This window comes from Hyperolius riggenbachi, chromosome 8 (genome assembly GCF_040937935.1).
Source record: "Hyperolius riggenbachi isolate aHypRig1 chromosome 8, aHypRig1.pri, whole genome shotgun sequence".
In the NCBI taxonomy this organism is placed as follows: domain Eukaryota; kingdom Metazoa; phylum Chordata; class Amphibia; order Anura; family Hyperoliidae; genus Hyperolius; species Hyperolius riggenbachi.
Window position 1 is genome coordinate 227739237 of NC_090653.1, and position 22601 is coordinate 227761837.

The 22601-nt window shown below is 45.2% G+C and overlaps 1 protein-coding gene across 3 annotated transcripts in view; it reads left to right on the forward strand.

Annotated features, from left to right (window-relative positions):
* The window catches only part of IRAK1 (interleukin 1 receptor associated kinase 1), a 191264-nt gene that overhangs the window by 156837 nt on the left and 11826 nt on the right, over positions 1-22601 (forward strand). For all 3 annotated transcript variants that reach the window (XM_068248242.1, XM_068248243.1, XM_068248244.1), the window contains 2 exons: positions 5848-6072; positions 10318-10882. In XM_068248242.1, coding sequence (XP_068104343.1) covers positions 5848-6072; positions 10318-10882 — 790 coding nt within the window. The remainder of the gene's footprint in view (positions 1-5847; positions 6073-10317; positions 10883-22601) is intronic.

Consider the following 22601-nt stretch of genomic DNA (forward strand, 5'->3'; position numbering starts at 1 on the left):
GAGTATCGCAATTTAAAGGTGTTGAAGGAAGAACTGTAGTATCAAAAAATAAAAAGCTTGGGTCATTCTTTACAGTAGCTATGTCTCTAATGAATTTGGAGAAAAAAGAAAAAGGTGGAAAGGATACTTTATAGTCCTGTTTATATTTAGATCCTTTCTTTGCCCATTCACTCTGAATATTCGGTGGCAACTTCTGTACAATTGGGTTTACACCATGAGCTGTATCCAAGTAGACAAGACCTGGAAGGTGTGGGTCTGCCTTGGCTCTTTCTACTTCAAGAAGAAGGTCGCTTACTTCTTGAAACTTGTGGTTGTCCTTGTTAGATAGTTTTGGGAAGTTTCGAAGTCTTTTGAATAAGGCAAGCTCAATAGCTTCAGAACATCCATAAACTCTCTCTAATCTCTCCCAAACTATGTTAAGACCCGTTGCTGGATCATCGCAATGAACAGATTTCAGTCTTTTAACTTGTTCTGATGACTGCGGTCCCAACCATTTGATAAGTAGATCAAGTTCTCCTATAGGTTCAATCTCCAGGTTCTGGATTATAGTCTTGAATGTAGCTCGCCAACCTCTGTAGTTTTCTGGTTGATCATCAAATTTCGTTAGTCCAGAGTTAAGAAGCTCTCGGCGAATCATATACTTGCCAACTTCTTCAATTTCAGACTTTTCTGATTTTATTTCTGTACGTGGAAATGCGTCACCACTGCAGACAGTATGTGGCTTGTGCTGTTCCAGTGGTGATGTAGAGAATGGAGATGCAGATGCGTTTACTCCAGGCGAGGGTTTGATCTGTGTGATGTTTGGAGCATGGGAGCTTGAAAAAGACTGTGTTATGAGATTCATGGGATTTGTTCCAATTGGTTGTGATATTTCTTTGTGATTATATCTTGCTGAGGTCTGACAAGGTGTATAGATTTGTTCTCTTGGACTTGTAGTGTTGGACAGCATAGCAGAATCCTTCAAAGGTACAGTGTTAAACTGAGATTCATGTTTTAACGATATGCATTCTGGCTGTTTACTTGCTGAACAGGTAGGTGCAGAGACTTCAGCTGTAAGTAGGGGAGTATATCCATTGTTCTGGTTATAACAAATTGCAAAGTTCGTTTAGCAGGATCGTCAGCAGACTTTAGGCTAGGGTAATTAATTCCTTCTTCCTTTTCCACAGCTTGTTCGAAGACCTTTAACCTTGCTAGAGCTGCTGCTTCTTCTCTTTTCTTTTGCAGAAGTTCTAACTGGGCCTCTGTCTCTGCCTGTACACGTGTTGCTTCTGCCTGTGCTTCTGCCTGCACACGTGTTGCTTCTGCCTGCACACGTGTTGCTTCTGCCTGTGCTTCTGCCTGCACACGTGTTGCTTCTGCCTGTGCTTCCGCCTGTTTGCGTGCTGCGTCCGCCTGTTTGCGTGCTGCGTCCGCTTTAAGAGTCGATTCTTGTTCAAAGCAATAAGATTGTGCTTTTGCAGCCTCTGCTTCTGCACGGGCTTTGACTAACTGAATGCTTAATGATGACCTCTGGGAGAGTGACTGCAGCGATTTGCATGATCTAGTAAATCTGTGAGAGGTTGCTTGCACTGACAGTTTTTTTGAGTGTCTAGAAGAAATAGAGGTACAGGATGTAGTTTCGATCAAATTTGCTATCCTATTCTCTAACTGTAACTTTGCTTCCATAAACGTAACATGTCTCTGTTGATCAGCGGTGGTAAAGTCATTCAACTCTTTTGACGCTTGTTCTGTACTAACTTGCGATAGAAAGGAAGAATATTTTTCAGAGAGTTTCCTGTAATTTTCATATGTCTTCTTAAGTCTTGTAAGTGCATTGTTTAATTGCTCTCCATTACTGCCAGTCTTCTCAATATCAGATATGTGTTGCAGCGTTTTTATCCACAATTCAGACAGACTATGAAACATTCCTTCACTTTCTGCTTCATACCTCTCTCTTGCCTTTAGAGAAAGATGTATTGACCGCCTTGGTCTCTCAGGTAGTACAACATGTTTATCTGAATCATCTTGACCGAGAATTAATTCATCTTCCATGTTAATAGAATGCGCAGAAATAGACATGCTCTATGGCTGCAGATATGATGCTTATGAATCTTATCACTGGGTGATTTTTTTTTTTTTTTTTTTTTTTTTAAACTTAATAGCAATAGTCCCAAACAGAAGAAATGTACAATTTCTGAAGCAGTCTGTACTCACTGTATTCACTGTAGGAAGGCAAACAGGCAATTCTTGTACTTTTTTGCTGAATGTCTATTTACTCTTTGTAGATTTGTGTTTGATGTGTAGCTAGGTAATCCTTTATTGTATTGCAGATCAGTCCTTTACTGATGAGTTGACAGGAAATCCCATTACCTTCTTGCAGATATCATATTTTTACTGTTCTGTTTCGAATTCCCGCTTTATGTGTGAGGTATACTCCAGAAGACCCAGTCTGTATAGCAGTATAACTCCACACTGATTTAGAAACCTCCACAGGCAGTTTACTCGATGAAATAATGACTCCAAGTATAATCTGTAGTATCTTTACTTGCGTTGAAAGCATACAAAGATGTTTTTTAGAGCATATTCATAGGTAAAAATATGATGTGACTACAAGCACAGCAGGATCTCCTCACTAACTGAACTCAACTGTTGCAGAAACATCTAGACAAGGCTGTTGAGCAGGGAGTTACAGTTGGGAAATGCTAAATAACTAAATCTTGCAGGGGGACTGGAATATACTAATACAAAGAATATAAATAATGTTAAATAACATTAAAGGAGGCTGTTGTGACAGCACAGTGCCCCTCCCCCCATCCTGGAGCTGTGCAGAGAGTTGTGGCTCGCCTGTCTGCCACAGCTTCTCCTCCTGTGTCCCGCATCTTTATCTATCACCATCGGGGGCGCCTGAACCCCATGAACATAACAATCACCCCTGTGGCCCGTGCCAACACGGGGGGGGGGGGGCACAGAGGCTTGGGAAGCCCCCCCCTCCCTCTCCCCAGCGCAGGTGCAGCCAATTATCAAAAATACCTCCACGTGTGCTCACAAAAACCATACTCTTCATGGTGGTAGAAGGGATGCCACCTTCTACCACCATGCAGCGTAGCGTGCAGTGGGAGCGAGTGTAATTTTCTCCTGCTTCCAGCGCTGCATCACAGCATAACACTCTCTGCTGCCATTCGCTCACTTCTGATCCCATGACCCACATGGGGTTCGGGGACCAAGGGGGCCCCATGCCATCATTTTAGCAGAGGGGGCCCTATTAAGTCTAGTCACACCCCTGCCCATGAACCTGCCACATGTACTGACATACATGCAATGGGGTCATGGGGTACAGGCTGCAAGGCAGGCAAAATGGGTGCCGGACATTTGGGCGCCACCATAGGCTGTAGTGTGAATTATAGCTATAGGGGCGCTCAGAGGGTAATTTGGGAGCTGGCAAAAGATGTAAACCGAATTACGAGAAAAACACTGCAATCCCATGGCGGTGTGGAGGGGGGATAGTAAATAACGCCGCTGGGACTTTTGCAGGAGCAAGGGGAGCCATTTTTCGGCTTCATCCTGCACCCAAATTTCCCAGCGCCACCAGTTTTGGATGTATGCACAGGTAACCCCGACAGCAACAGAGAAAGACGGACACAGGAGGAGGGGTGCTGGCAAGACAGGTCAGCCTGCAACTGTCTGCACATCCGGGGGGTACACATTTTACATTAGAGGAAACTAGCCTTTGATCCGTCAGTCGTCAGGAAATCAAATGCCACTACCACTATGCCCCCGACTGAGCCCTTACGAGCGAGATCTTTCCAGCATCCCAGATCGATAATTTTGATATTTTTTGGCAGCCACATTGTGGCATCGATCTCTGGTGTATTCAATCACTATAATCAAATCTGCCAGATATTAATGCCTCAAATCAAGTAATGTACTCTTAGATAAATCAACAATACTCCGACATAATTTAGTACCGTTCACTTGTGAGCTAGTAATTGGCTCTGGAAGTACAGGCATTTCACTGTTCATACATCTTTACCTAGTTACCTTCATATTTTGTGGAAGATTCTTCGGTCACTAAAAGAGCCAATCATCTGCCTGAAAGATATTTTGTGACCTAAAGAATCAAACTTTTTCAAAAATCCAGTCTACTGGGCAGATTCTTATTGCAAACCTGAAGTGAAAATAGGATGATGAATAAACAAATTGTATGTACAGGTATAGTCCTATTGGTAAATAGGACTAACCTAGAATCCCATAATCTTATTTTGTATTTAGATGTTAAAAATCTACATAGAAAGTTTGATAATATCAGATTCATAAAGGTAGGTTTTTAAAAATTTTATTCAGCTCCCATACAGAGAGATCTTAAGTTACTGAACATATCTGTTCCATGTACTCAGATGTGTTTTTTCTCAGCCGCAACCTCTAATTAGTTATCAATAAAAGTTATTATCAAAAGACTATTATAAACTAGCTTGGTAGTGTGCAGCAATATAGATTGCAGAAGAAACAGATATTAATGACCCCTCATTACTAATGGGTCTCTTGGCTCTAACACACCAAGAATACAGCAAATAAATGTATTTACAACTTCCTTTTACAGATACAAGATGTAGAAACACTTCTGCTACTAAATACACACTGCTACCTTGTGGTTATAGCTGGTGATGCATCTTATACATATAATAGACTGTTGTTGCTAAATACACATTCCTACAGTTATGTTATTGTCTGAGTGCAGAGAAACTGTCAATCGGAGCCATGTATTTCTACCCTTACAGTGAGAAAAAAGAAACACAGCCCTAAGTAGGATTGGAACTGTACATACACGTTTATCTTATTGTGTTACATGTCACTTCAGGTACCGTTTAAAGTAGCCATACCTGTAGACAGGATAAACTAGTCAACACATGTTAGGTTAATAAGCACTTCCAATGTGCACATCTAAAAAGATGATTATAGCTGCTAATAGAATATCGGTAAAATTACTGATATTCTACTATTGGACAATGGGTAATACGATAGTAGAGTATCTGTAATTTTTACCAATATTTTACTATCGCTAAACCTAACACTATTTCTTCTTACTTGAACCCACCCTCTATTGATGTCTAACCCTAACTGATAATGGCGTGAGACGTGGGCCCATACCCCAGTTTGAAGCCAGATGCACATTAATAATGTAATTTTAATATGGAGTTATGAGATACGCAACACCAGATGAAAGGCATCAAAAGGTTGGGGGGGGGGGGGGTTGTGGCAGAGAAGCATGGATTGTTTACTAACAGGGTCAAGCTAAGAGTGCTTCATGTTTTGATGTTTGTTTATTTTATCAACTTTTTTATTGCCAAATTTTAAAGCTTGTCAGCAGAAATGGGAGCAGCGAGGCGTCTTTACTGCAGTGTTGTCTCCTTCTGCTTGTAATGTCTGTGGTCTAGTCTGCAGATGGGTTGCTAGCTGTAGGTATTTAGAAGCCTACAATCTATGGGCAGCTTTAGGGTCTCCAGCTCTGGCATGTTTCATTCTACCTCCGAAAGCCATCGAGAGCGAGCTTTATATATGTACATATAGTACATTAGACAGCCATTAGAAATGATTAGATGCATGTATGGGCCAACCACCTGAGGAAGAACGACTGCCGGAGCTTTATTTCCGTTTGTTTATTTCTTTTCTCTTCATTTCTCTTTATCAGTTTTGTTCTCTTTTACTTCTCCCTCTTTTACATTAATCCTTTTTTCTTCTATTTTCTTTTTCGTTTCATTTTCAGCTTTCTCAACCCCCACCCACCCCTGCAATTTCCCCCTTTCCTGCCCATTTTACCCCATCCCTGCACCTTTCTCCTGAGATATGTACATATTGGCTCTTTGCTTACAGAAAGATCTGGTGAATGAGGAGGAGAGCGGGAAAGAAGCGGAGTCCACCTCTCTGCCAGGAGCCTCCAAGGTGTCAGAGAACAAGCTCTCTAGGACGGCGTCTCGCATCTGCCATTACCACTTGGACCTGCGAGCGGGAATCTGTCCCCTGGAAGTTGCTCAAGATCTCTCCTTGCTCGCTTGTCGGTGCTTGGGTCGTCAGAAGAAACGTCCAAGCATGGTGGAGGTAATTGTCCACTTTCACCAATGTCTGCCAAGCATGTTGATGCATACAAGCTTAAGAATCAATACGGCAAACATTGTATAACCTTGCATGAGGCAGGTTTCTCAGCTCAGGCAGCCCAGTGATACAGCTGCCAACCAGATTTTCTCTGTTGCACCATTATATAACCATGGCCGGATTTCAGGCAAGGCCACAAAGGCCATGGCCTAGAGCACCAGAAAAGCAAGGGGTGCTGCGGGCAGCGGGGTGGCAGTTTTGTCCTACTACACAGAGTTTGCACATAGTGGTAGGCAGCTACCAACAACCGGATCTGGCACTCGGGGGATAAAGGGGCAGTGAATGGGCACTTTCAGCGATCTCTGAGCTGCCTACCTCTCACCAAATGTGCCATTTGCCATGGAGCTTACAATCTAATCCCTGCCCTCATGTCACTAACTGTCCTCACAGAAACCTACAATCTAATTATTGCCGCGTTGGGGGGAGGAGGAGGAGGTTCAGGATGCTGTCAGTCTGGGGGCACCTGGTGATAGTGCGCCCTGGGCGGTAAACAGTACAAATCTGGCCCTGTATATAACTTGTACTAAATGAATGCTGGGTGGCCCCTCAGCTTCATATTGGAGCTATGCCCCCCATTCTCAACTGAAAGGCACATGCTCTGTTCACTCTGCACGCCCTCTTTGTGCAGGAGCATCAGCCAAGTGCATCCTGGGCATGCTCGGTTATAAATGTTTCTGAGCCGCACATGCCCAGAGCGCTGCAGTCTGATCTTTGAAAAGAGAGCATAACTCCAACAGGAAAGGGAGGTCAGCAAAGCTGAGGAGCCACTGAAGAAGCCCTAAGAATGGCCACTTTGTACATTTTTTCCTTTAAAAAGCACCCTTGAAAGGAGAAATCCGTAAACTGTCATAAGATTGATAAGAAATTCAGAAGTAATAACGTTTGTAATGCATACTTTTTTTTTTTTTTTTACGTTATCAGCTGTACGAGTATAAAAGACAACTAAAGCGAGAGGGATATGGAGGCTGCCATATTTATTTCCTTTCAAGCAATGCCAGTTGCCTGACTGTCCTGCTGATCCTCTGCCTCTAATACTTTTAGCCATTGACCCTGAACAAGCATGCAGATCAGGTGTTTCTGACATTATTGTCAGATCTGACAAGATTAGCTGCATGTTTGTTTCTGGTGTTATTCAGACACTACTACAGCCAAACAGATAAGCATGGCGGTCAGGCAACTGGTATTGTTTAACAGGAAATAAATATGGTAGACTTCATATATCTTTTTTTCAGTTGTCCTTTAAAACACTCCAGACAGATGGACAGCCAACGTATATAGAGAAATAAATTATTAATAGATTTAACCATAGCTGTAGCAGAAATAGACTTCTCTTGACAAAATCTCTGCCTGGCAGAAGCTACTTGTTTATTTAGCGAGGGGTGTGAAAATGGCTTATGCAAGTCCATTGAAACTCCCTTCCTGATGCAGTGTAGCAGAAGTCCTGATCTCAGCCATTTTTCAAAGCCTTTTATAGGCAAAGGAAAGGCTGCCTTCAAAAATAAATTGCGGTAACTCAGATAATTGGAGGGAACAGATTTCACCACTAGGTGGCAGACCTAGCCTGCAAATGCTAGGAACTTTCCTTGACATCAATTTCATTCAAGAAAAGTTATTTCAGCCTGGCCATGCTTACTCCTGCAGTATATGGGCTTTTCTCCAATTTTATATCTTTTTTTTTTGTGTGTGTGTGTGTGACTAGAGTTTCATTTTGAGAGCACTAAACACATATTTCAGAAACCATTACAAATCTTTATTTCCTAACTGCTATCATTTTTGAAAGTACAACTGAACTGAGAGGGATGTGGCGGCTGCCCTGTTTATTTCCTTTTAAACAATACTAGTTGCCTGGCAGCCCTGCTAATCTTTCATGCATCAGTAGTGTCTGAATCACACCACTGAAACAAGCATGCAGCCAATCAGATTTCAGTCAGAAACATTTGATCGGCATGCTTGGCTAAAGTTTAAAGCCTCATCTACACAGTACAATTTTTCCATCAGATCGACCGGTGATCTAATAAGAAATTGCATCGTGTGTAGACGACCAAATTGTTTCTGATCAATTTTGCAATTTTGGTCCTTAAATTGTTAAGCTACGCACAGACGCACAGCTCTCAACTGTCCTCCTTTTGGGAGCTAATTTTTGACCTGATGCACAGATTATTAAAAGTAATTGTATTTACCTGCTAAAAAACCGCATGGCACTGCTGAATGGTGTTTATTGCCATTAAATCCAGATCAGATCAGTCCATAGTAAACATGAAAATGTGCATTAAGTGATCCTTATCTTGCCAGGCAAGAGGGGGTGTCAGTGTAGCGGTGGGCAGCGCTGGGTGCACAGCCTGACAACCGTTTCACTTAAAGTCTTCTGAGGTTCAATGTGCACCTTGAGCCTCAGAAGAAGCTTACCTAAGCAAAACGGTTGTGAGGCTGTGCACCCAGCGCGCCCACCACTACACCCGACACCCCCTGGCAAGATAAGTATCTCACTCTTTATGCACATTTTCATGTTTACTATGGACTGATATGATCTGGATTTAATGGCAATAAACAACATTCAGCATCGCTATGCGGTTTCCTTTCTTCCTGGTATCCTCTTGAAATGGTTTGTTTGTAATAAAGAGATAGTAAACCCACTCTTCGTTGTATTTCTAGGTTTTTAAACAAAAGTTTGCTTTCTTAGAACAGAAAGAATTTGCGATAATTCAGGTTGGAGTGAGCTTGAGATGTCTCCCAGTGCATCACTGCTGAATATATGCAAATTAACCATTGTTGCCCTTAGAAGCTAAACACACCTCCAGATCCGCTGGAATGCAATGATGTGTCAGTTTGTTAATTTGTACAGAGCCATACTAATCCACAATGCATACAGACTGTTTCGGATTGGTTGATCCTCATCAGTGCATGGCATGGATTAATTTGGCTCTATGGAGTAGGGCTTGTAACACCCAGAGGTACAGACTAACCAGCAAGCTCATGGTGACCCAGAACTCATTGGAGTGTGTAAGGGGCTACAATGGTCCTAAAAACCCCCTTACTAAAATGCTATGGAAAACAAAAGTTTGCTTGCTTAAAACAGAAAGAATTTGCGATAATTCAGGTTGGAGTGAGCTTGAGATGTCTCCCAGGGCATCACTGCTGTTTTAGGAAAGCAAACTTTTGTTTTTCTTAACATCTTAGTAAGGGGGCTTTTAGGACCATTGTAGCCCCTTACACACTCCAATGAGTTCTGGGTCACCATGAGCTTGCTGGTTAGTCTGTACCTCTGGGTGTTACAAGCCCTACTCCATAGAGCCAAATTAATCCATGCCATGCACTGATGAGGATCAACAAATCCAAAACAGTCTGTATGCATGTTGGATTATTATGGCTCTGTACAAATAACAAGCTAACGCATCATTGCATTCCAGCGGTTCTGGGAGTGTGTTTAGCTTCTAAGGGCAACAATGGTTAATTTGCATATATTCAGCAGTGATGCATTGGGAGACATCTCGGAGCTCACTCCAACCTGAATTATCGCAAATTCTTTCTGTTTTTAAGAAAGCAAACTTTTGTTTTCCATAGCACTTTAGTAAGGGGACTTTTAGGGCCATTGTAGCCCCTTACACACTCCAATGAGTTCTGAGTCACCATGAGCTTGCTGGTTAGTCTGTACCTCTAGGTTTCTAAAGAGTCTGAAGCCTAAAAAAATACTTATTTTTACTGGGCAGTCCTCTTCAGCAATAAGGCCATAGCTGAAACACCGCATTCCCTCAGCAGAACGATCAATTAATACCCCCGAAATCCCCGGGGCAAAATTTGAGGCTCCTTCTGGGTAGAGACAGAGCTTTGTGCAGTAGCTCTGCCTCTGCTCGCGTCAATCTCGGCCTCTTCCCCCCCTCTCCGTCTTTTACTGAGAGGTGTGGGAGGAGGCGGAGATTGATGCGAGCAGAGGCAAAGCTACAGAGCAAAGCTCTGCCTCCCCCGGGCAGCAGAATACAAAACCTGGAAAGTTGTGGAATTTTTCCCCGCGATTTTGGGGGTAGAAAGACATTGTTCTGCCGCGGGAAAGCCGCATTTCAGCTATGGTCTTATTGCTGAAGAGGACTGCCCAGTAAAAAAAGGTATTTTTGTTTTAGGCTTCAGGCTCTCTTTAAGTTTCTAGGTATTAAAAGGTATTACTTTTACAAGACTTTGTTTTTTATACCTATATAGGTTTTTAAGGAAATAAAACGGTTGCAGGAGCTCTTGGCCTCGGTGGAGGTGGGACATGACATTGGCGATCTTCATCGTTCTCTTTCTTCTGGATCAGACTCCTTTCCACCAGTTTCCAGTCTCCTTTCCAGTCTTCCGGATTCAATTCTCAGCCCCCAGGAAAACACTGACAGATTTACCCCTTTAGGCCTCCAGATGAATGCCCCAGCACTGGGAAGTGTACGGCCTTACAGCCCTTCTGTCTCCCACACTGAGGAGGATAAGCCAAGTAGTCTCTGTAGTTTGTCTTCCTGTGGAAGTCGCAGGACGTTTCCGAGGACTCCTAATTTGCCAGTGGAGAGTGATGAGAGCGTACCCGAGTTTTGTCACTCTGCTTCCTCTGTGGGACACATGAGTGAACTGAACAGGCCACAGTGCAGTCCATCACGTCGAGGAGCCTTACAGTGTCGGAGTACAGTGCAACCAGCATGGTGTCCATCACAAAGCCTTAACCCTGCAGCTGGACCCAGCCGTGCCTTCTGCTCTAGGCCAAGTGGCAGCAGCCTCTCATCCTCTGTCTCACAAGGTGGTGCCAACTTTATTATCCTTTTCACACTTTTTATGTGATTTATTGGTGGGTGGGTGGAAGGTTCCCAGTTCGACTATTATAAAATCCAACTGAATCCAAAACTTTTTGAATGCAGTAAAATAGGCCTCCAACCTCTTTTGCGTTATAACTACTGTATTCTACTGCTCTGAGTATCCCTATCTGGGAAAATTTTGCTCACTTCCTCTCCGATCAGAAATTGGGAGTAGATATTTTTAATTTATGCAGATAAAAAATTTAATCGAATTTTTTTTTGGTAGAACCCTTATCAGGTTTCACTGCTGTTATTCACTTCTTCTGTTGTGATTCAGCGGCATCAAATTGGAGCCCTCGGTGTCACAGGGATAGGAACTGAGCAATTTCCTCCTCAACAGAGACAAAGAAAAGTGGCTCAACTCAACTCAACTGAGCTCTAAGTTTGTTTTTTACTGGAGTTTGGTTTTCACATTTTTACCTGGTCTAAGAAGCTTCTGAAAGGATAACAGTAACCTCCTGAGAAAAAATGTAGATAGTCACCTAAGAGTAAGGAAAGCTCTGGAGCCCTTTTAGAGCCGCCCTGTTCCTTTATACATCCATTTCGTTCCACCCCAGTTCCAGCCTCCGACTTCAATGTTGAATTACTTGGTTCTCCGAGTACTTTCAAAGACGAGCGGTTCTGTACGGTGCAAGCAGTCCCAAAGATGGCAAAAGATGCAGGCAGTGGGAGATTTGAACGGGTGCCTGGCGGTGGAACGAGAGGATGCAGATAAGAACGGGAAGGCTCTAAGGTCTAGTTCCCCAACCCTGTCCTCAAGGCCCACCAACAGTACATGTTTTGCAGAAAACCACAAACATGCACTGGTGAGGTAATTAGTGTCTCAGCAGAGCTGATTAACTATCTCTGTGAATTTCCACAAAACATGTTGGTGAGCCTTGAGGACAGGGTTGGGGAACATTGCTCCAAGGGATCCAGAGCCATACCTCCTCTTAGGTGAGTATCTGAATTTTTTTTTTCAGGGGGTTACAGTTCTCCTTTGAAAAACAAAACAAAACTGGACAAGGCAAATTCTAGTAGAAATGAGTAAATATATAGTGTACAGAAGTAAATTGATATACCGCTGACACAAAGTAGGGGAATCAATACATGACAGATTCCCAGGTATTTCTGCTTTGTAGTATACATGGTGTGTCCTCTATGTGAAGAAGCAGACTAAGTGAGATAGCAGGTGGTGAGCAGTTGTAAGACCGCAGTCTGCTAACAGGAGGACCTATGGCAAAGGCGTCAAACCTCAGTACTCAAAGTCCACATCCAGCCCAGTGTTTTGGATGGACTGAGAAATGGGTTCCAGTTGATAAATCACACCTTTCCTGATTCAGTCCCATGACTTAAATTGAGCTGTTCCAAAAAAAGTGTGAGGGCCCCGGCCCTTGAGGAATGGAGTTTTGACATCCCTGCTATATGTGGATAGGTGGACAGGCAGGCAGTGCTGCACAGAAGGGTTTGCTTTATTCCCCCCCCCCCCCCCTTCAAAAAAAAAAAAACAAGTTCAGCTCAATTTGCCTTTTTGTGGCCCAATTTTGGGCTTGGTTTTAAAGCCCTTCATCCACTGCTATCCAGCAGGATAGGTGGAGGCTCCATAGGCAAACGCAGGGGGGGATTACAGCTGCCCAGAATCCCCCCTCAGACCAGGGTCAGTGCAGTGTGTGGGGACAGGCACAAGTTGAGACAACAGAATATCTGCAGACATCCTGCAGCTCACAGCACCGCCCCTTTCTTTCCCTGCTACAGTTGACTTTGGATGGAGCAGCAACGTGTGTACAGAGCATGGAGCAGCTCTGGGGAACTTAACAGAGTCAGGTATGAGCACAGCCCTGTGCCCTGCTATGTGAATGCTTCACGTTCTCCTTCATTAGCAATGCCAGCTGTCCTCATTATTATCGGTATCCAAACTGCTCCTGATCGATCCCATTGTCGGTCGGTCAGACGGGAAATTGCATTATGTGTACCCAGGATGATGTTCTACCATATTATTATTATACTGTATTGTGCGTGGCTGATAACGACCTTTCAGGAATCCCCCCCCTTAAAAATCCTGGGTTTGCCCCGAGGAGGTGAGTGCAGCGATGTCTACCCATCCGCGGCTCCAGCAGATATCACTGGATTTAGGAGATGATTGAGGAGATCGTGACCCGGCGTTTGCATGCGTTGTTCTCCTGGTCTGCAGCATAAACATGATGTGTGGCACACGAAACAACCAAGACAGTCTCTTCCATCCACTAGAGCCAGTAGTGAGGGCTGCTGGAGATGTGTGTTCAATACACATACCTGTACTTGCCCCCGCTAACGCCACCAAATAGTGGTGGGGCAATTTTTCTTTAAAGGACAACTCAAGTGAGAGGGTTATGAAGGCTCCATTTTTTTTCTTTTTAAACAATACCAGTTGCCTGGCAGTCCTGCTGATCTCTTTGGCTGCAGTAGTGTCTGATTCACACACCTGAAACAAGCATATGTGGCTAATCTAGTCAGACCTAAGTCAAAAACACCTGATATGCATGCTTTTTAAGACCTACGACTTATGCTGGGCATACACGGCGAGTTTATGCTCATCCGTGCGGGCGCGTGGATCGATGCCCGCTCGTCCCCGTGGGCATTCCTTATCAGCGCTTCATTTCTGTTCATTGTCCGCCCGCGGGGATCGAACACGGTATCGATCCGCCGCGGTGATCGGACAGGTTGGATATCATCAATCGAGCCATCAGCTCAACACATTAGCTGTGTTGATTGGACAGTCAGTCATAGGATTTATTTGTCTCAACCAGAAACCTGACCTGATTTTCTCCACTGATCTCCCACAAATCCTGTTCAGAACACTGACAGGGCTGTGAAAAACAGCAGGACACTGATGAGTAATTAAGATCGTTCCCCCTATAAGCAATAAAACTGAGTTAAAGAGGCACTTAAGTGAGGAAAAAAAATTGAGTTTTACTCACCTGGGGCTTACCTCAGCCCCCTGCAGCTGATCGGTGCCCACGACGAGTCGCTCTGATGCTCCGGGTCCCGCTGGCGGCCACTTCCGGTTTCGCCGTCAGGACCCGTCAGGCTGGGGAACGCGGCTCATGCTACGCGTTCCCAGCCAAAATAGCACCCCTATGCGGCCATATGTCCGCATACGGGTGCCTATGCGGACATATGGCCGCATAGGGGGTGCTATTTTGGCTGGGAACGCGTAGCATGAGCCGCGTTCCCCAGCCTGACGGGTCCTGACGGCGAAACCGGAAGTGGCCGCCGGCGGGACCCGGAGCATCAGAGCGACTCGTCGTGGGCACCGATCAGCTGCAGGGGGCTGAGGTAAGCCCCAGGTGAGTAAAACTCAATTTTTTTTCCTCACTTAAGGTTCACTTTAAGCTATGACCATGAAACCATTTTGAAGTGAAATCATTATTTGTTACTGTCCTGGTATGCTGACAACAAAATAACAAATGCTGATTCAGTAAATACCTTCAATGACTTAGGCCCGGTTTCCACTTGTGCGGTGCGGAATCGTCGCGGATTCCCCCATGACGAATTTGCATGCGGGTGCGAAATCGCATGCGAATTTTACCGCGAATTCGCATACGATTTCGCATAGGTTAGTGTGTATGCAAATTAAACCATGTCAGTGCCTGTGTACTTTTACATTGTTTTTCATGCGAAATCGTATGCAAATTCGTGGTAAAATTTGCATACCAATACCGCATGCAATTTTCCTATTAAATACATTGTATGCGATTCGCATAGCGGTGTGCGGTATGCGAATTCTGCGAGGTCTACCGTGCAGATTTTTTTCTGCACAGAAAAACACTCAGAAATCCTGACAAGTGGAAACAGGCCCATCCACTTGTATTGTCTATGCGAATCTGCATGCAGGAAACGCATGCAGATTCGCTCTAGTGGAAACGGGCCCTAACTGTAAATATTGAAAGCATTCAAAACATTGTTTCTTCTTCAGGTATTATACAGAACAATATACAGTGAGTTCTGTAACATGCCTGAAGAAGAAACTTAACATTTTGAAAGCTTGCAATAAACCATTTACAGTTGGTCATTGAAGGTATTACGGGAATCAGCATTTGTTGTTTTGATGTCAGCATATCTGCTAACACCGGACTATACTTAACTCGCTTCACTGTCTCTGGTGTCTACAGGTGTCCCCTAGTGTAATCTTACCCGTCTTCATTGATTCACTGAGATAAGTAATTCTTGACTGACGCTGTTCTAGTTTCAGTGGGGCTCTGGCTGTCTGTACAGTACACTGGCTACTGGTGAACTGTCACCCGAAAAGATGACAAATGGTTATTGTGGTTGAGAAAAAACCCTAACATGAGAGGGATATGAGGGCTGACATATTCATTTTCTTTTAAACAATGCAGATTGCCTGGCTGTTCTGATGATCCTCTGCCTCTAAATTTCTTAGCCATAGACCCTGAATAAGCAGGGATTCCTTACTGAAGTATGACTGGAGTAGCTGCATGCTGGTTTCAGGTGTGTGTTTCAGCCACTAATGCAGCCAAAGAGGTCAACAGCATGACTGTCATGCAACTAGTATTGTTTAAAGGAAATAAATATGGCCGCCTCCATAGCTCTCTCTGTTCAGGCGTACTTTAAGAAAGGAGGTAGACTTTGGGTGATTATGTTACGGGCAGAACCCGAAGTCTGGCCACTTCTGGTTCTGGCTGACCAAAATGTGAAGTGGCCGTGTTACAGCGGCCAATGTCAGAAATGAATTGATGCCAGTGGCTCCGCTCTGGCTCCTCCCCCTGCCCACTCCTAAAACCACTGGCCGCCGCGGGTCCAGTATCCCTACCCACCCTCTATCTCCCCTTGCACACCCGAGTTCATCACTGCAGGGAAGCACGTGAAGGAGCAGGCAGCGGGAATGCTGAAGACATTGCTTCTGTCAGCACCCGCTCTGCAGTGCCCACATACAGGAACTAAAGTTGGCACGAATCCCTGCTTCTCTACGTACTTCCCTGCAGTTACGAACCGTACCAGGGAAGTGGGCGAGGGGAAAGATACACAGTGGGTAGGAATACAGGACCAGCAACTGCCAGTGGCGAGTGGTGACAGAAGGGGTCAGGGGAGAAGCCAGAGCCGTCGGACTCTAATTACTTCTTATTGGCCGACTGGTGAGAGGAGGGAGGCAAGGGGAGGAGCCGGAGCCGGATGAATGAATTCATTTCTGACATTGTCCGCTGTAATACGGCCAATTCACATTTTTTGGGGATAGTATGATGAAAGGTTAAAATTTGTAGCTGTTATCTGTCTTTGGCCTTTATTCAGTTAGCTTTTCTCCTGAGTTTTCTAAAAGGAGATATTGCCTTATCAATAAAATACTTTTTTAAGCCTCCAGCAAGCAAGAAAATACTAACAAGAAGTTTGATATTGATTTAAAATGTATTTTACAGTACTTTTTTCAATTGCCAGTTACTGAAAAGTTGTTTTATAGAGGAAATTAAAAAATGATCTCATGGAAGAAAAGTCAACAGAAATGTGCATTGAATAAAAGCCCTTGAGGTTGATGCACTAAAGTGCGGTACTATTGCTGTGTGCAGACAGTGCACATCAATATTACCGTTACTACCGGCAGCAGTGTACTGTGTGTTACGTTGTTAGCAGGGCCTGTAGTACTCGAGTAGCAGGAGCGTTGCTATGGCAATCAGAGCCGGGACAAGGTCCTTCAGCAGCCAAGGCTGAGACAGCAAAGTGCGCCCCTACATCCCTCCCACCCCAGCCGTCACACACTGATTGCTATTACACTAAGAGGTGCCCCAGAGCCCCCAACCTCCCCAACACCTTAATCTCCAGTTATCTGGCTTGCAGTCACTATCATGTATCCCCTTTTCTTATTTCTTTCTGCTTCAAACACAATTGGGAATGACAGCTGAATGAGTTGTGCGCCCCTCTTACACTGCGCCCTGAGGCTGGAGCCTCTCCAGCCTCTGCCTCGGCCCGGCCCTGATGGCAATGCACATTAACAAGAGGTAATGCGCGTTACAGTAGGAATGATTACACTGAGTAACGTAGGTCGCACTAATAGCATAACTCGCGGTACAATGCAGCCCGGTAGTATGTCTCTTGGTTAATAACACTTAGGCTGCAATATGAACAGTGGTGGACCCAGGGTATGTCTTTAGGACTTAAATAGTAAAGCCTCGTACACGGTATGAGGCATGTCACCTGGCTGGGATTGGGAGCTGATGCCTTGGGCGACATTGCAGGGCCGAGGCTGACACTTCCCTATCCTGTAGGCTAGCCATGCGTTCTGTTGCTATGCTGGGGGGGCGGAGGGCTAATGTCACGCAGGAGCCGGGTGTGTGGGGAGAATAATTCTCCTGGCTGTCACTTGGCAAGGGGATCACTGGCCAAGGGTGTCAGGGCACATGCTAGATTCTCAACAGAGGTAGTTATCAGCCACCTCAACAATGTTTCATCCAGTGTGTGTATAAAGCGCCGTACCTAATATTTAATATGAACAATGGTGTTCCCAGAGACAGGAAATGATAGACACTATAGTGATGTATCTACAGCGGCAGCGAAGTAGTGCAGATATTGCACTGTATGTAACGGTACTTGCGTATTATCCCAGTCTGGAAAGTTTGGCAGCTTTTTGTTAAAGTTCTGTTTGATCCCCTAGCCAGATCTAACCATTTTTGGAAAGCTGAAAGTCCCGACTTGCCTTTGTACTGGGTCCTGAGTCAATGTGATGCCCCATTACCAAGTTAGGGGGGTTTGGGGGACGGTGTGCCCTGCACTTTGCTGCAGAGAGCACAGTGGAATTGAGTCTTCTGCCCATGCCAGTAAGGCTAGGTCCACATTACTCCATTTACAGAGTTTTGGCTTTTTTTTTTTTTAATGTCCTCAGTTTTTCACTTTTTAAATATGTTTGGAGCATACGTTTCCAGTCCATAGGGGGCGCCAAACTGGAGGGAATGCAGCCAAGACGGGGATGACAGCAGTTGGCGGGGAGGAGGGTCACCCATCCCTCACCTGGGTCCCCCGTCCAGCTGTTTGTGCAAAACTTGTTAAAATGTAAAGTATGCAGGGAAGCGTACATGGGCGTAACAATAGGGGATGCTGGGAGGCCCGCCCCCCCCCCCCCTCTGGGGCCCGCTCTTGGCTGTTTTGGGGGGCTGGAGGGGTCGCAGCATGAGGGGAAAACTATGGCCACACTCGGCGGGGAGGGGGGACGGGCCCCCCCCTCCCTCACCTCGGGCTTTCCCCTCTGTGCTCCCCTCCAGCTTCAATAGCTATATATGTGCAGCGGAGCGGCAGGCAGCGGCAGACAAACATACCTTCCGTGCGTTCCAGCGCGGACACTTCTCGCTCTAGTGACTAACGCGACTTCCTGTAAACAGGAAGTCGCGTCAGTCACTAGACCGAGAAGCGTCCGGGAGCACGGAAGGTATGTTTGTCTGCCGCTGCCCGCCGCTCCACTGCACATATATAGCTATTGAAGCTGGAGGGGAGCGCAGAGGGGAAAGCCCAAGGTGAGGGAGGGAGGGGGCCCGTCCCCCCTCCCCGCCGAGTGGGCCATAGCTTTCCCCTCATGCTGCGACCCCTCCAGCCCCCCAAAATGGCTAAGAGCGGGCCCCAGGGGGCCCGGTGGCTCTTAGTTACGCCCCTGGAAGCATACCTTCTCTCCTTGCGTTCCACCGCTCGCCGCTTCAGAGGGCGGCATTGCAGGAAGTGACGCGTCAAGCAGAGGAAGTGGAGAGAAGATACGCTCCCCCCTCGCTGCATACTTTTAACAAATTTTGCACAAATAGATAGCGGGGGAGCGGGGACGTGGGACCCAGGTGAGGGTAGGGTGACCCTCCTCCCCGCCGACCGATGTCACCCCGTTCTTGCTGCTACCCCCTCCAGAGTGGCGCCCCCCTCCCTACCCACAGGCTGTGACACAGAAACTGATCGTTTTATGTGTCCAAAACTGCCTATGTAGAGGGGGATCCGTTTTTGCATTGCCCTCCACTACCCCTCCGTGTATGCGGGAGCGATCATGGACCGGGAAAATGCTGCAAATCCGGACCGTCCGTTCAGGTTTTTAAAATGGATCCCCCTAAACGCAGACGAATCCGTTTTTTTTTTGTTTTTTTTTTATTTTTAAATGAAGAAGGATGCTATTTTTAACATTGGTATCTGTTGCTCCATTTTTGATCCGGGCCAAAAAACGGAGTCACGGATAAGTTTTTAAAACAAGTGTGAACCTACTCTACAGAGAGGAGACGAGGGTGCATAGCTGCGCTGCTCTTTCATCTGTAATGAGACCCAGGGCACTTGACATAAGTTTTGAAGACACAGATTTATGCTGCAAAGGAAGAAGACCTACTGGGTGTGCTGCTTATCATCATGTCGGGTTTGTCCCATACTTCTGTAACTGCACTTTCTGCAGCCAAGTTCAGGGGACACCCCTCATTCAAAACCCCATAACTTAGGAACTGAGCATCATACCGACTCGGGACCCAGTGCAACAGAAAGCCGGGACTTTCAGCTTTTCAAAAATGGTCACATCTTCCTGGGGGAGCAAACAGAACCTTAACAAAAAGCTGCCAAACTTTGCAGAAAGGATAATACGTAAGTACCTATATAGCAATTGTATAATACAGAGTATCACAACCTGCTTCCCAGAGGCTGTGACAGAGGGACGTGGCTTGGTAATGATTACCACTATACCAATGCAGAGATAATGCCGCAGCTCGAGGAGAGCTTCTATCCAGCACATTTACATGTTAGGCGCCTATAGGCATAAAACTAGCCATTGCCTTTAATGGCAGCACTTAATACACACTACACCCCAAGACACACCCCTTTTATGCAGCTGAAAAACTCATCTCACTTGTCTATATTTGTCAAGCTTGTCTTAATTAAAATACATTATAGCTGCGTGCTTCATCTGCACATGCCACACCAGTAATTATTATAAAGAAACAAATGTAAATGGTATAAATTCTCAACATCGATAGTGGTGCTTCCAGGCATGTGCTTCCGATGCCTAATGGGAAATCTGGTCCTGTTTCTGGTTCAATTAAAATGCACATTTTACAGTCAAAAGATTAGATGTTAGTTGTGGTTTAATGTATATTATTGCCATGTCTTGCACCGAAACCTCACAGATATGTCAAGCACTGTCACATTTCTACATAGGATCCATCAAGGTTTTGATATAGGGTCTCATGATTTCTAGTTCTGCTTCTCTGCTGTCTGTATTGAATATATAAGCAGATTAAAAGGTACCGTAACTTCCAGAAAGGTCACACCTGCCATCTTTGCAACGTAGAGACAACACATTGACATTTACGTTTATACAGAACTTTCCCTGTGGTACGCAGAACAAAGCTGGCCTTCCACACTAATTATAAATATGAGGAAGTTAAGGTGCCCATACATTGCTAGATTGACTAAGAGACAGATCTTTCCCTGATTGAATCTGGAGGGGGAGATCTGTTGGCTGCCCATACACTGCAGACTGATTCACGCTCTATTTCAGCTAGGAAATCGCCCTTGTGACGCCACTACCAATGCCTTGGCTGCTATCCCCCCAAATGTTAACATGCCCCTGGTGACCATGTATTTAAATCTCACCTGTCCAGCTTACACGACTGTTCACCTGCTCCAAGTCTCGTTCGCTGTTTCCCCATGAGCGCCTCTTTACACGCAGCAACTACGCTGTGGCCGCATATAGCACGTGTGTGATGTTACACGCGTGTGTCTGGTGGCGGAGTAGAAGCAAACAAGACTGGGAGCAGCTGGACAGTCCCAGCAGCTAGACAGGTGAAATTTGAATGCATGAGCACCAGGAAGGGGGGGCACATTTACATTTGGGGGGGAGGACAGTGGCCAGGGATTAGTTGCGTTCCTCAGTCATTACGATATCGCATGCCGTTACCGATGTGCATACGATCGACTACGATTTACCCAGCATGCATGATCGACACATTCAAAATTGTCAATAAGGCCCCATTCACACTTAAAAGCGCAAAACCCCGGCAATTACTGCCAGCATTTTGCGGGAGTGATTTTTTTCCCAATTACTCAGAAAAATCACTGGACACTGGAGCGATTTTCCCGCGATCACGTTTAGTGCTTCTATAGCACCGAAACGCGATCGCCGGGAAATCGCCTGAAAATGGTGCAGGCCACGCGTTTGCGTTTGGAGATTTGCATTAATCGCCGGCGATTAAGTCAAATGGCCCAAGTAAGAACGGGCCCATAGTGCTAGCGTTTGAGTGTTCTGCAGAAAATCGCCTGCAAAACGCTCTAGTGTGGGGCCTAAGACATGATTGTTGTGGCATTTTTTTATTTTTTTTTTCTGACTGAGAAAAATAATTAAATTGGAGGGTCAGTCGGGTCCCAAAATCGATAGTGCGATAGAGTGATCAGGATTCGGGTGCATCTAAAGGTGGGATAACAGGAATCAAATTGGAAAAGGGTCATTTATAGGAAGATACAGCCATTGTCATGGTTAGTAGATACATTTCAAATAGTATTGATTTGGAAAAATATTAATCATTTCTTTAAATGTGTAGAGGTAACCTGTATTGTTGTTGAGTTTTTGTTTTTTTTCAAAATTAATATTTTTTTTCCTCGATCTGCATGATTAGATTGTGAGCCGCTCTGAGGGACAATTAAGTAACAAGACAATATACTCTGTACAGTGCAGCGGAAGATGCCAGTGCCATATAAATACTAAATAATAATAATCTGCACTCTTGATATTTATGAGTCAAGTTGGGTATAGTCGTGAGGGGACATCTGGACTGTCCTTAAGTAGCCAGTTTTCTCCACCATGACCAGGGCCAACCTTGCTACTCAAGAGCACTTTGTGGCAGGGTTCTGATTGCGGTAAAAAAAATTTCCCTGTATGCATTTCCATTGAAAAAAAGCTGATCAGAATCCCAAACTGCCAATCCCATAACTATCAATTTATGCCATTCTAGTTAATTGAACAGCAGTTTGTGAATCTGATCAAACTCTGCACATTTCCATTTCCTGGTCTACGAAAATGTTCCCACAAGGAAATACTATATGCACATCTCTAATGCGAATGTCTCTTGTTGTGGCACATATACCACTGATCATCACTATTTCCCTTTTTATTGGGGTGGAAGCATGGCTGTTCAAGCCACTGCCCTGCCCTCCTGATTTTTCCTGTGGATGAAACATGGCTCTGGCCCAGTATTGTAAAATTAAGCCTTGGTAATTGTGCCAAAGTCCAAATAAGGAAAGAACACGGGTTTTCTAGGAACACATTCACTGTTTATTCTTGAACACAAGTCTTCTAAGTTGCGTATATACAGTATGGTCACACTTCAGAAATCCAATTTCACAAGAGACTGCCTAGGCATGGATGATTGTAGAGGCAGCATGGATGACTGTGGAGGTGGCATGGATGACTGTGGAGGTGGCATGGATGACTGTGGAGGTGGCATGGATGACTGTGGAGGTGGCATGGATGACTGTGGAGGTGGCATGGATGACTGTGGAGGTGGCATGGATGACTGTGGAGGTGGCATGGATGACTGTGGAGGTGGCATGGATGACTGTGGAGGTGGCATGGATGACTGGAGGAGGCATGGATGACTGTGGAGGAGGCATGGATGACTGTGGAGGAGGCATGGATGACTGTGGAGGAGGCATGGATGACTGTGGAGGAGGCATGGATGACTGTGGAGGAGGCATGGA